Genomic DNA, 15,692 nt, shown 5'->3' on the forward strand with positions numbered 1-15,692 from the left:
GAGGGAACCGATTACAAGGATCTACATGTGACCTCCTCCCTGGGGGACGGACAACAGAAAAGTGGGTGAAGGGAGACGTCAGACAGGACAAGATATGACAAAATAATAAATTATCAAGGGCTCATGAGGGAGGGGGCTGCGGGGAGGGAGGGGATAAAAAGAGGACCTGATGCCAGGGGCTTAAGTGGAGAGCGAATGTTTTGAGAATGATGAGGGCAATGAAGGTACAAATGTGCTTTACACAACTGATGTATGTATGGATTGTGATAATAGTTATATGAGCCCCTAATAAAACAATTTAAAAAAAGGAGTAAGTGATACTATGTACTTAGGCAGTGATACTGGATAAGTGATTCTATCCTCTTTTCTGAAAATATGGTCAACCTAGTAAAAGATTCAATAGTAACAGGACTTCTTTTTGTCAACCTCATACTGCTGTTTTCATTCTTTCCAGTTATACTCCAAACCCCAGATCTATCCTATCCTTGCCCATCAATGCCCTTGGTAACAATATAAATAAACTTAAGCTCTTCATTCCATAAAATTACAGTGAATGACAAAGAATAAAACAACACCTATAATGTGACTATAACAAATAACTAACAGCTGTTAATGTTTTAATTGTATTTACTTCTCTTTATTAAAGGGGAGAAATTAAATATTATAGCCGATGCTGAAATCCTCTACCACCAACCCATTGCTCCTACCTACTTACAGGCCCCACCTAATGATTTTTAACAGAAGCCCTGGTTGTTATGTATTGGGCTGCTAACTGTAAGGTCAGCATTTCAAAACCACCAGCCCCTTCATGGAAAAATAACTGGGCTTTCCACTCCTGTAAAGAGTTGCAGTCACAGAAACTCACAGGGGCCGATCTGTCCTGTCATGTGGGGTCCCTACAGTGTGGCACAAACTCGATGGCAGTGAATTTGGATTTTAGGTTTGAGAGTATGCTCAATATCAAACTTAATAATTTTCAGCTTTAGCAATTTTGACACATTACAATAACATAAAAGTTGATTCACTATTTCGCATCAATGTTGCATACTAGCATTTTTCATTGAATGGATTTTCAAAGTGACAATTATGATTGTTTATAACTTGAAAGCTCATATCTTTGAAAGCTGAGTGATGATGACATCAGGATTCAACTATACTATTCGTTCGATACTACACAGTAGCATTCTTTAAAACTAAAATTGCGTACTACAGACATTTTTAAGTATATTTTCTACTGTTTCTATAGATAATAAAAATCATGTTATAAATTGTTAATGAAAACTTACATTGTACACCAATTCTGGAACTAAATTTTCAACATGACAAAGGGCTTAAAATGTTATTACACTTCTAAAAATATAGTCTTAGAAAATACTTGAAGGACACAAAAAATACTGACGAATATATTTACTCCAAAACTATAACTCTGAAAAGTTAGGATCGCAGGTCGTTGTATTAGTAGCAGGGAAGGGGACAGGCAGTCACTGCTCAGTATTCAAAGTTTCTATTACTGGTGATGAAATAATTTGGAAAAGGATAGTAGTGACAGTTATATAGCATGATGAAGTATCATTGATAATAAATGTAAAAGTGTTAGGATGGCAAATTTTTCACTACATATGTTTCTTGCCACAATTTTAAAAAATCAAATTCCTGCTATACACAATTATTATACACTTATTTTGGTAAGCTGGATGAAAATTCTATTTGGTCTTCAGGAAGATCTGTAGTACATAGCCTATAAAATTGCTAAGCAACAATTAGAACTAGATTTTTCCTCAAATGGTCACTGTGCTTAGTTCCTCTGTCATTCATCCTCTCTAACATATTTTCTTAGAGTAAACTTTCTAAAAATCCAGATATCTTTATATCAGTTTTATATAATTCCTCTTAACCTTTCAAGATAAAGTCTCAAACTCAGGATGTCTTGGACATATTTCAAGGATAGACTATCAGTCTCTTTAAAAACAATGACTCCAATCTTGGAAGCATTGATGATCCCTTTCTTACCAAATCTCCTTTGCTCTTGTTTACACATTCAGTTTAGAGCAATCTTCCCTACGTGGCTTGCCATTAGGATGCTCAGCTCAATGTCAGTCCTTTCTTCTCACACTCTCTCCTGTATGTGAGAATTACTTCATTTTTTTGCTTGCTCATAATCCTAGACACATTTAATAAACAATACTCTATTCCATAGCATTCTCAAGTAGACTACATACTCATAGAAGGAAGGGTTAAGCGTGACTTTCTCTGGTCCCAGTGTCCAATGCAATGCCTAGAATGCTGTAACTATTTGTTGGCAGGGTGAAACAGATAGCAGGATAAAGGAGGTTTCAAATGAAATTAGGAGAAAGTGAACAATAACAAAATTGTAGAACAGTAATAAATTCTCTAATAAACATTGTTTCAGCTTCATTCTTATTTAATTATGAAACTGTCTAGTTTTTCTGTCAACTAGCTTTGAGTTCCTTCAGGAAAAATTTACAGAACTATTTTAAAATATGAAAAGTCAATGGAAAAATGTAATTCAATATAAAATAAATTTGGTCTCAAACATTTGTAGTTCAGCTATTTACCAGTGGTATGAGTTTAAATATAAGTAAATTTCAATAAGCAATATACTATTCCTCTAAAATGAATATAATAAGATCCGTCAGAATTCAATTAAGTCTCTCAACACCAAGAATTATATTTAAACATCCTATAAACTATTATTAACTACTTCTTAATTTGTAATTCATACTTTTCTAAAGGAACAAGTATCCCAATCCTTTTCCCCAACCACTCGCATATCCCAGGACTGACATTTAATGCATGTTTGATAAACAGCTAAAGAAGAAGAACAAAAGTAGGGCTAATAAAGCGCAAAGTTAACGTTCACGGACACTGCAATATGAAGGAAAGCAGGCCAGTAAATCGGACTACCCACTCTCTCTAAGTGGGAGGAAATGGGGGCTTTCTACTACATAACAAGCTACAGCCTCGTAGATGTGATCAGGTATCAGGCATCAAAGAACAAAAAATCCTATCATTGTGAATGAGGGGGAATGCACAGTAAGGACTCAAAGCCCATCTGTAGGCAACTGGACATCCCCTTACAGAAGGGTCGCAGGGAGAAGACGAGCCAGTCAGGGTGCAGTGTAGCAACGATGAAACACACAACTTTCCTCTAGTTCTTTAATGCTTTCTCCCCGCCACTATTATGATCCCAATTCTACCTTACAAATCCGGCTAGACCAGAGCATGTGCACTGGTACAGACAAGAGCTGGAAACACAGGGAACCCAGGGCAGAAAAACCCCTCAGGACCAATAAGGAGAGTATTGGTACCAGAAGGGTAAGGGGAACGTGGGAGAGAAAAGGGAAACTGATACATATAACCATCTCCCTGGAGGACGGACAACAGAAAAGTGGGTGAAGGGAGACGTCGGACAGTGTAAGACATGGAAAAATAATCATAATTTATAAATTATCAAGGGTTCGTGAGGGAGGGAACGAGGGGAAAAATGAGGAGCTGATACCAAGGGCTCAAGTAGAAAACAAATGTTTTGAGAATGATGATAGCAACAAATGTACAAATGTGCTTAACTGAACGGATGGATGTATGGATTGTGATAAGAGTTGTATGATCCCCCAATAAAATTATTTTTTTAAAAAGCTCCCACCTTGGAAACCTATTCGTACTGGCCTACCCTACCTACAGTCACTGTGGGTCGGAATCAACTTCGTGGCAGTTACTCTCATTCTAATCTATCTGATTCCCAAGTAATTTTATTAAACTCTCTTCATGAGTCAATAAAATTATATCCTGGACCCCAATTTCTTGCACAGAAATAAAAGAGAATAGCTTAAAAGTGTATGGTATGTGGGGGAAAATGGGAATAAGAGGCAGAAAATCAAGTACATATAGAAAAAAGAAAAACAGGAGCACTAGAACTGATTGTGATTGCACAACTATCTTTAAAGACAATTTAACCACGGTGGGGTAGGGAGTGTAGATGCTCTAAAATTGATATGGAAATAATTGTACAATTCTCCTTGATACGACTGAATGATCGAACTACTGAAGTGTATGCTATAAAAATTATGTGCCAATAAAACAGCTAAAAAGGAAAACAACATAAAAGATATGCAAATCAAATAATGAACTGAGATAAAGTATGAATCCACTATTTGAATAAATTATTAAAATCTCTCACCTGTTGTATATGTCTACTCGTTCGTTTCTGAGGCAGATAGATAAGCCATGTATACAAGATTGGGTCAATATTCACAGACAATCCTTGTACACAACAAAGAAGCACAGCACCTAGAAAACAAGATTTTTACATTGTAATTCCTTGTGACAAAGCAAAGTTAATACTACTTCATGTCATAAATAGCTATGATAAGAGAAAAACAACTGGTACTGATGGGAAAAAATTAAGCCTAATGATTTGCTGATAGGAATATAAAATGTCACAACCACTGAAGAAAATAACTGTCAAGTTTTTCAAAAGTAACACATGACATAACCAAGTAGAGCTTCTAGTGTTAAAGACAGGAGTCACCACTAAAGGATTCAACTTGGAGGGAAAAACAGAAAGAAGATTGATGAATTTTTTAAAGAAAAAGCTATGAAACAGAAAAAGAATATGCTCTGGGGCAGCAGTTCTCAACCTGTGGATCGCCCTATTTATAACAGTAGCAAAATTACAGCTATGAAGTTCCAATGAAAATAATGTTATGGCCGGGGTCACCACCACACGAGGAACTGTATGAAAGGGTCATGGGATTAGGAAGGTTGAGAACACTGCTCTCGGGCATAGGTTTCCAAACTTATCTGGCCTACCATACCCTTTTCAGGGGAAAAAAAATTACTGAGAACTTCTCAGGCAATTAAAACCTTTCGTACTCCACACACTGCCACCCCCATGGGGACAAACAACAGAAACGTGGGGAAAGGGAGACAACGGTCGGTGTAAGACACAAAAATAGTAATAATTTATAATTTATCAAGGGGGCACGAGTGTGGAAAGGAGGGATGGTGGGGGGGTATGAGGAGCTGATACCAAGGGCTCAAACAGACAATAAATGTTTAGAAAATAATGATGGCAATATATACACAAATATGCTTGATACAATTGATGTATGGATTATTATAAGAGCTGCAAGAGCCCCCAATAAAATGATCTTCTATAAAAAGACAATCCTTTTGTACTATAGCCCATAATCCAGGGCAAAGTGTAAACTGCTCTTGCTGTTCTTCTGGTTTGTAGCAGTAACCCAAGAGGGTGGGATCAGCCATTTTGAGAAACACTGCTCTCGGGTATAAGAGAAAGAAACAACAAAAGAAGTTACTGCAAATTCAAAATGAAGTAGATTTGAAAATCTTCAAGAGGTTGAAAAATAGTTGAGAATTTCAGAGAAAATAAATGACAGCAAATAAGGAAAATACACACTATAAAAACAGCCCCGGAGGTTACCTATCTAACAACAGAATTTATGAAGGAAAGAAGGAAACGGAGAAGACAAAGTCAACAATGGTTTATTCAAGACATGTCCCAGAAGAGAAGAACGCCGTTGCTGTGCGAATGAAAGTGCCCGTGAGAAATTCAGCACAGAGCAGGAGAGCGGCTGAAAGGAAGCCAAATCATTTTGAAATTTCAGAACACTGAGGATCAACAAGATCCCAGAGATCAGGAGGAAAGGACTTAGATTAAATGATCAGTACAACAATAACAATTTATAATTTATCAGGGGTTCATGAGGTAGAGGGGTGAGAGGAAAAAGAGGAGTTGATACCAAGGGCTCAAGTAGAAAGAAAATGTTTTGAAAATGATGATGGCAATATATGTACAAATGTGCTTGATACAATTGATGTACGGATTATTGTAAGAGCTGCAAGAGCCTCCAATAAAATGATTTTTTTTAAAAAGGATCAGTAATTACAGTGGCTTTGGACTTTTAAAACAACAATACTAAAAGCTAAAAGAAAATGGTACACAGTCTTTGAAATTCTAACTGCAAATTATTCCCAATCTACACTAAATTGTATACCCACAGAACCTATTTAATCAAATGTAGGAATCATAAGGTCATTTTCACATATTCATAATCTCTCTCTTACATATATTTTTCCATACGAAAGAATGTGTGCCACCCAAAGGATATAATGAGAAAGGAAACGGAGGATCCAGTAAACAAAGAAACTCACACTAATGAGTAGTGACAGGAACGCCAGGACACTCACAGTAAGTCATTATGAGTGCAAGGGACATTACATAGTAAGACACTTGTTAAAGAAGACAAGCAATCATAGCACTCAACTGTGCTGGAAACAGTGTTTACTTATGGTACAAATGATATTAGATTTATGAAATCACAATATTGGAAGAATGGATATCTGAGAAGAATCGGTGGCGGGGGGCGGGGCATGAAGCATGTGAAAATAAGCAAGTCATAATTTCCCACAGTAAAAAGTCAATCAACATCATCCTAAAGTAGCCACTCAAGAAAGAGCAACAAGAGTCAGGCTGTTTAAAAATATGGGGGCTAAACAACAAAATAATGTTAAACTATAAAAGTCTTGTTTAAACATATGGAACAAAGGACCTAAATGAAAGATTTACAGCTAGTTGCTTGTGGGAAAGAGAAGATAAGAAAATTAATATACGTAGTTGTCCTGAGGTCAAGTACTAACGAAACCCTAAAACTTGGACAGTTGAAACAAAACCCTCTACCACTTAAGAAAATCTGAAAAATACTTTCTCCTTGGAAAATATCCCCAATTGATTGTCACATAATATTTGTAAATTCAGATCCATTTATGCTTCCCACAATAAAACATCAGAAAGCAAGTTGGGATATAACAAAAATAAAACAAAACAAAAAAATATGACTTTTGCAATGCACACACTAGAAATATTAATATGTAGAACATAAAACAGCTATACATAGAATACTAATAAGCAGACGATGGAGGCAAAATGATTAAAAGAAAATCATGGAAAAGCATACAGAAAAACATATTTTAAACAAATGCAAATTACAGAAATGATAAATATAACTGCTATAATTAAAAACTCATTAGGTAGGTTAAACAGTATATTAGATGTAGCTAAAGAGAGGACTGGAGAAATGGATGAAACACAATGAGATCATTTAGAATGCAGCACAGATAAAAACAGAAATAAAAAAATATTCAAATGAGGTTAACAGATATAAAGAATTAACATACTTCTGATTGAAATTTCAAAGAGAGCACTAAGTAATGGAGAAGAGGAAATGTTCCTAAAGTGATAGCAACTGAAAAGTTTATAAAATATGTAAAAGATAGCAAATATAAAATTCAAGAATCTCAAGCTCAATCATGAAAAATAAACCTACACTAAATATACAAGCTGTATAATACTAAATCAAAGGAAACACCCAGAAAATTAATCAAAATGAAAAGACAGATCAAATAACAAAATAAAAGAGCACAAATATATCAATAGCCAATTTCTTAGAACACAGTCACTGCTAAGCAGTATACGATTATACTTAAAAGTTTATATAACTATTACACACATACTTCTATATGTCCCAGAATTTTAATTTAAAAGATTTTTTAAAAGAAATTAAATCTCCCCCAATAAAATGATTTTCTTAAAAAAGAAATTAAATCTATTAAAAAATCAATCAGGATAAGTTTTGTACTCCCTACTCTTTAGCATATTACATAGAAGCCATATATGCCATAATATTTTTAACTGATATGAAAAATATCAAAATTAAATATCAGCTATGTAAACAAACTCAATTGAGTAATCCCTACCAAAGCAGCCCTATGTAGGGTTTCTGGGACTATAACCCTTTATGGGAATAAACAATCTTCTCTTTCTCATACGGAAAGGATGGTGGGTTTTAGCCACAACCTGTAGCTTACAGGCTAGCACATGTCCCACAGCTCCCTCAGGGCTCCTTACAAACAAAGTAGTGTATCTATAAAGAACAGTATGCCAACAGCAAAACAAGTAAAATAAGAAATTTATAGACATTCCCTATATTGGGAAGTTTGCTTTAAAAGTTTTCCTCAAATAATCAGCAGACTTTGAGTAATTAAGACTCTAAAGGAGCGGTTCTCAACCTGTGGGTCACGATCCCTTTGGAGGTCTAATGACCCTTTCACAAGGGTCACCTAAGACCATTGGAAAACACATAATCATCTCACAATATATAATTACATATTGTTTTGTGATTCATCACTATGCTTTCATTATGTTTAATTATGCTCAATTTGTAACAATGAAAATACATCCTGCATATCAGATATTTATACTACAATTCATAACAGTAGCAAAATTACAGTTATGAAGTAGCAAAGAAAATAATGTTATGGTCGGGGGTCACCACTACATGAGGAACAGTATTTAAAGGGTCATGGCATTAAGAAGGTTGAGAACCACTGCTCTAAAGAGAGGAAAACTAGTGTGGAAAACGAATCTTAAAAGTATTAATTTGTTTTATTATAGTTAATAGACTCTTTAAAAAATACAACAGTAACATATAGAAACTATATTATGATACATAAACTATATAATTACATAATTTAAAATTTTCTTCTTGACTTGTGGAAGCTTGACTATTTTATGTCAACTAGACCTGCCTGGCTAGGGGTGGAGTCAAACTTGTTAATCAGGTCATAGCCTGATGCTGTTCCCTGGGAGGCGTGGCCTTCTCATTAGGACCCTATCTCCTCCTTTACCTTCCAGGTTTGCCATGTTTCCCCTGACCTTGGACTCACAAGAATCTGCACCCCGGGCCTGTGACCTTCCTGCAGGAAGCATCACTGCATGTGGGTGCATGCGCGCATCTGAAGAGGGGTGTGGGGCCTGGGCAGGGATACTTTGTATATACATAATTACTTCTTCATATAAAACTCTTTCTTACACATCTATGAGTGGTACTAGATTGTTTCTCTAGTCAAACGGGGCTTATCACATGACTTACAGCAGGATTTGAACATCAAGAATGTTAAATAGGTGATAAAAGAAAATAAAAGGTAATTTAACATCAACTTTATTCAAATTATAGTTCTAAGATAATGTACTCTTAAATTTAGAGGGATATTTTTATCCTGTACTTAATTTACAAGACATAGTCTTTCAAAAGAGCACACAAGTTCTGGCATATAAGTGTGGAGGCAATTAGTATGATACTGGCTTGACTCAGAGCAGATACCCCATAAATCACTAAAACTTGGCAACATATTATTCTGTTTAATCTTAGCCTGGGAGACAACTAAAGAAAAAGTGTGGTTTACTTTTCTGCCAAAATTGCTCACTTATCCACATTCCATTCAGACTTCACCAATTAGCTAACTCAGGGCACCACTGTCATTTCCAGTTACACCCTATACTGAAGTATGAGAGCTGAAACAGAGGTTAGAGACTAAATATACCTGCTTTGTGTAAGTTACAGAATATATACGGCACTCAATGAGATCATCTTCTAAAATACCAAGTTATGTAAGGGGGGAAATACTTTGCATTTTATCTTTTGGAAAAATGTATTTTATGGTGGTTTAGTTTTAGTCAAAGTCTACACAGCTAATTAGGTTTAAGAATTTTTATAAAACTTTTTCCATGACATTATTTACGTGTCAGCATTCTGGTTATTGACATTCTATTTGTTTGGTTTCCATTGATCTAGCTTCCCTTCTCATTTTACTTCTAGGAAAATGTTGACCAGTGGTCTCATGTAAATTGGATGCTTAAGGAACACATTACTCAAAGGCAATAATACTGTTTGTTTTAAGCCAATAGAGTATTTGGCTGCAAGATGGTCTCTGACAGTAGCTTCAGTACTAAATTCACAAGGTATCATAGGGTAACAGTCTGAGGTGTTTCTCTCGTCTCTATCATTCCAGTAAGTCTGGGTGTTTTCAGGAAATTTGAGTTTGTTCCACATTGTTTTCTCATACTATACAGGACCTTCTATTATGTCTACAGTCAGAATAGTTGGCAGTGGTGGCTGGGCACCATGTAATTTTTCTGGTCTCAGAATAGAAGAAGTCAGGGTTCTTGTAGGATACTAATCATGTGGATGGTTTCTTCTTTATTTGGTTTCCTTCATTTTATTTTACTTCAGGTGAGTAAAACAACAATAGTTATTACATGACAACTTGTAAGCTTTTCAGACGTCAGTCACTATTCACTAAACTAGGGTATAGAACATTAACTTTATGTAGTTTGTTAATGCCAACTCACTAATTTATGCCACAAGCCTATGGTCTTTTTAACCCAGTAAACCAATGTTGTGAGTTGTTTGGATACCTGTATCTCCATACTATGCCTCCTTTGTACTTTAATACACACATACACATGAAATACACAAAAACTCATATCGATAAGAAGAGGATACAAAAAAAAAGAACCCCGAATTTTTTTTCAAAGCCATGTAGTCTCATTTTTTTAAACAAAACAACCTTATCATCTTTAAAGCACTCTCCATTACATTTATTTGTCAAATCTTTTATTCCATTCTTGGAAATATTTTTCAAAATCATCTGTTTGGATTGCTGGTACTCCCTCCTTCACTTTTCCTTCACCTCTTCTATGTCAAATCACTGTCCTTTTATGTCCCTCTTCATTCATAGAAACAAAAAGAAGTTGCTTGGAGGGAGGTCAGGCGAGTAAGGGGCAAGAGGGGGATGCTATTTTTTGCTAAAAACTGGTGCACTGAGATGGCTATGTGAGCAGGTGCAGTCGTGATGGAAAAACAGTCCCCCGTCCGCCATAAATCAGGACTTTTGTCACACATTACCCAATCTTTTCAGAACCTCTACATAGAAAGTTTGATTAACAGTCTGACCTCAATAATCTTGTTAGACCTGCTTATGCTCATTTGTATAATTAAGATAGTCTGATACATGAAATCCAAAATAGATAAAACCTTCAGAAACAGTAATGATTCCATGAGGGTATGGGAAAGGGGGGAGCTGATAGCAATGACTGTATAACCCCACTCAAGGGGAAAGAACAACAGAATTGTAGGTGAACAGACACATTGGATATATAATAATAATACATATATGTAATATAATAATAAGGGTTCAAGGGGGGTAGGGGGGCGCAGGGAGGGGGTAAAGGGAGCTGATATCAAAGAGTTCAAGAAGAAAGAAAATGTTTTGAAAATTATGGTGACAGCAATTGTACAATTATGCTTGAGCAATTGAATTATGGATTGTTATAATATCTGTAAGAGCTCCCAATAAAACGTTTTAAAAATAATTAAGAACATGGAATGCACAAAATAAGAACCTACGAAAATTGGGAGTCCTCAAAAATTAAATATAACACTTAAGATCAATATTCTAAGCATTAGTGAGATGAAAGGAACTGGTATTGACCATTTTTTGAGTCAATCACATTATTTAGCCAGGAAAGACATGAAGAAAGCTAAAAGTATTTTAAAAGACAGCAGAGAAAGAAAAGTACAAAGAAGAAGACAGAAAAGATTCTTGATACTTGTCATAAACATAGACACAAATGGTATTAGGCAACATAATGAATGATGCAAGAAGCATCCAAAGAAGATGGAAGGAATACAGTGTCACTGTACCAAAAAGAATGGGTCGTCATTCTATCATTTCCAAGAGGAAACACTAGATTAAGAACCAGTTTTACTGAAAAAAGATGTCCAAGCTGCACTGAAGGCATTGGCAAAAAACAAGATTCTATGAAGTGGTGGAATGCCGATTGAAATGTTTTAACAAACTGGTACAGTAGCAGTGGATGGTTTTACTTGTTTATTCCAAGAAATTTAGAAGATAAACTGGCCAACAGTTTGGCGAACAGACCTGTATTTGTGTCCATTCCAAAGAAAGGTGATCTGCCAAAATACAGAAATCATCAAACATCAGCAGTCATATCACATGCAAGTAAAATTATGCTGAAGATACTTTCTAAAACAGCTACAAGCAGTATACTGACAAGCCGCCGCCAGAAATCCAAGTTAGATTCAGAAGAGAGGGGGAACAAGGGCAGTAAGTATCATTGCTGTTGTTGGAAAGATCTTGGCTGAAAGCAGGGAACAGCAGAAAGATATTTACTTATGTTTTGTATTTTTTTTTCATAAGTCATATTTACTTATGACTGTGAGACTTGCCTGTGTGCATTTTAGGAAACTATGAATAACACTGGAATGTGAATTCTAGAACATTTGATTGTGCTCAGGCAGAATATTTATATAGAACAAAAGGGTAGTACTTGATAGAACAAGTGGATAATGAATGGTTTGAAATCAGGAAAGATGTACATCAATTGTAACCTTTTATCTTGTTTATTCAATCTGTATACTAAGCAAATATCTAAGAAACTACTCTACAGAGGAAGAATATGGCATCAGAGTTAAAGGAAAGCTTATTAACAACCACACACTGATGGCATATCTAGACTGAAAGCCATGAGGACATGAAGCATTTACTGATGAAAGAGAGGAAGATGCTTAATGAGATGGATTGACACAGTGGCGGCAACAATGAGCTCAAACTTAACAATTGTGGAAATAGTGCAGGACCTGGCAGTATTTTCTTTTGTTGTACATGGGGCTTTATGAGTCAGAGAACACCTGGCAGCATTATTGTTAAATTTTACCAAAGAATACAGACATCATACTTAATACCTAAATGAAAGTGTCTAAATCTCACAAATTTTCCATTAAGCAGCTACAAAACAGTAAAAACTCTTTAGATTTGTACAACCCTTAAATCAATTGTTACTTACTTTTTAGTCCAATATCAATAACCTTGAATAAACATGACTATTAAGGAAACAAAATAATATCAGAGTGAAATTTTTAACTACTATAACAATTCAAGACACTCACTTGCCTTGAAATAAAACAAAAAAGAAACAAATCCCAATTTTTATATTCCAATGTCATTAAAGATGGATATTAGCTGAAAGCAGAGAATATTGGAAAGATGCTTACTTGTATCTCATTGACTATGCAGAGGCATCTGACTCTGTGTACCAGAATAATTGTGGACAACCTTGAGAATAGGCACTCCAGAACACGTCATTGTGCTCATTTAGAATTTTTACACGGATCAAGAGGCAGTGCGCAGACAGAACAAGGGGACACTGCATTGCTTGCAATCAGGAAACGGGTGTGTCAGGGCTGTATCCTCTTATAACACTTGTTCATTATGTATGTTGAACAAAATAATCAGAGAAGCTGGATTATTAAGAAAAATGTGGCATCAGGACTGGAGGAAGTCTTATTAAAAACCTGCAATATGCAGATGACACAACCTTGTTGCAGAAAGCTGGGGGGACTAAGCACTTGCTGATGAAGATCAAGGACTGCAGCCTTCTGTATGCATTACAACTCAATTTAAGGATGACCCAAATCCTCACAACTGGACGAATAGGTAACATTATGATACATGCAGAAAAGGTGGAACTTGTCTTGGAAGAAGTACTGACAGAGCGCTCCTTAGAGGCAAGGATCACAAGACTTCTTCTTAAATATGTTGGGCCTATAGTTAGGAGAGACCAGTCCCTGAAGAATGACACCATGCTTGGTAAAGTGGAGAGACAGTGAAAAAGAGAACAGCCATCAACAAGATGGATTGAGGCAGTGACTGAGGCAAAGGGCTCAGGCACAGGAACAACGCTAAGGATGGCACAGGAACGTGCACGGTTTCGCTCTGTTGTGAATAGGGTTGCTATGGGTCAGAACCTACTTACTGGCACCTAACAACAAAAATGTCATTAAATGGTGGCAAGAGGGAAGAAGAACCAATATGTTAAAAAGAATAAATCAAAATGTGAGGAAGAAAGGAGATGAACATTAATAGAGAATGAAACAGAACAGAGAGGAAACTGCTAACCACTGGTAACATAATTCAAAAATACTGTCATATTCTCTACAAACAAATCATAGAAATCGTAAGTGTGTGTATGATAGTTCATATTAATTAATAGTAACAATTATTATTAGTTAACTAGTGTGTGAATTAATTGGCAATTAGCAGGAGACCTGGTAGTACAGCTAAAGATTCGTGAGCCTGTTTCCCAAAAATGAACAGCTCTGGAAACCACGTTATAGTTCTGCTCTGATAGGAGTTGAACTTGGGCCAATGGAAATGAGTTTTGTTTCATTTTGATAATTCACAATTACTCTCCTTTTATGAGGTAGATAAAATGCAAGCAAACTCTATCCCATTTGAAGACAAACCCGTACAAGTTATTAAAGCTATTCAACATTCACTAGAAAGATGAGGTGGCAAGGATCCTAAAAGTAAAGGCCCTTCCTAGAGAGAAGGAATTCAGAGGCAGAGCTACTTTCTTTCTTGGCAGAGCAGTGGGAAGACAAAAAAGCTGAGAAGAAAGCAACTAAACTTTTAATAAATATGAAACTTTTAAAAATCCAGCTGGAGGACAGTATGACAGTAAGAATCCCGGAGAACCACAAACACAAGCCCAACCCATTGCCATTGAGTCAATTCTAACTCACAGTCTAAACTCCCGGTCATCTCTTCTACGAGCCTCTACCAAATGCTCCTAAGAATGACAGGGATAGAAGGACCAAAGAAGAGAGAAGATGCCACTGAGGTGAAGGACCATCAAGCTTGCTGATGTCTTCATAAAATGCAGGCAGACGGGAAGAAATCTCACCAGCATTCTGGTCTTACAATGAGCACCAGGCAGGAGCATTAGGTCCTGCCGGGGAGAAAAGAAGAGCAAGAAAGATCCCGCTGGCCACCATAGGCCCAGTCCGCAAGGATGCTACAGTCAGAGAAGGGAATAGAAATGAGAGAAAATATCCCAACTCTGCCCAAGGAGAGGTTCTGATGTTGCCCTCGAAAAAGTATGAAGTATGAAGTAAACTGAAAAAGTATGAAGCCTGCAGTAAACTGAAGGGTTGCCAAAAGTTTTAAATTTTCCACAAACTTTTTGAAGGCTCTTGTATGTAAAGGGGGAAAAAAAAGCCAAAGATAGACATAACTCAACTATAAAGTAGAATATGTTGACTTCCCCAAACGTATGCCATGACAAAAACAAAAAGCCTACTGTGTGGCCATAAGCACTACAGGATCTACTATTCCTTGTATACATAATGTTTGACATTCAATAATTATGAAACATACCAAAAATCAGGAACTCACACATTGTTAAAACAGAAATGAGTCAATAGCACCAGTCTCTGAGACAGCACAAATATTTGGATTATCAAAAAAGAACATTAAATCAACTCAGATGAATACACCAAAAAAAAGTAGGGAAAAAGTAGCTGGCATGGATGAAATGAAGGTAAATTTCAGCAGAGAGTAGAAAGTATAGAATAGAGTATCAAATGAGAATACTAGAATGAAAAATACACAGCATAAGGTTTTATCCTCCATGATTAAGACTTCTCACTCCCTACCATCAAGTTGATTATGACACATGGCAACCTTCTAGAACAGAGTAGAATTACCCCTGCATATTCCAAGACTGTAAATCTTTATATGAACAGAAAGCCTCATCTTTCTCCCGTAGCAAGGTGCTGGCAATTTAGAACTGCTGAACTTACTGTTAGCAGCACATCACAACCCAGTACCACACCAGGGTTCTTTTTTTTTCTTCTTAATCATTTTATTGGGGGCTTGTACAACTCATCACAATCCATACATACATCCATTGTATCAAGCACATTTGTACATTTGTTGCCATCATCATT

At 36.1% G+C, this 15,692-nt stretch overlaps 1 protein-coding gene across 1 annotated transcript in view; it reads right to left on the minus strand.

Annotated features, from left to right (window-relative positions):
• Positions 1-15,692, minus strand: part of VPS13B (vacuolar protein sorting 13 homolog B) — an 809,204-nt gene that overhangs the window by 506,386 nt on the left and 287,126 nt on the right. Inside the window, exon 18 of the mRNA XM_004697697.2 lies at positions 4,199-4,308. Coding sequence (XP_004697754.1) covers positions 4,199-4,308 — 110 coding nt within the window. The remainder of the gene's footprint in view (positions 1-4,198; positions 4,309-15,692) is intronic.

Source organism: Echinops telfairi, unplaced genomic scaffold (genome assembly GCF_000313985.2).
Source record: "Echinops telfairi isolate 266 unplaced genomic scaffold, ASM31398v2 ScPeMD7_1;HRSCAF=3_0, whole genome shotgun sequence".
Classification (NCBI taxonomy): domain Eukaryota; kingdom Metazoa; phylum Chordata; class Mammalia; order Afrosoricida; family Tenrecidae; genus Echinops; species Echinops telfairi.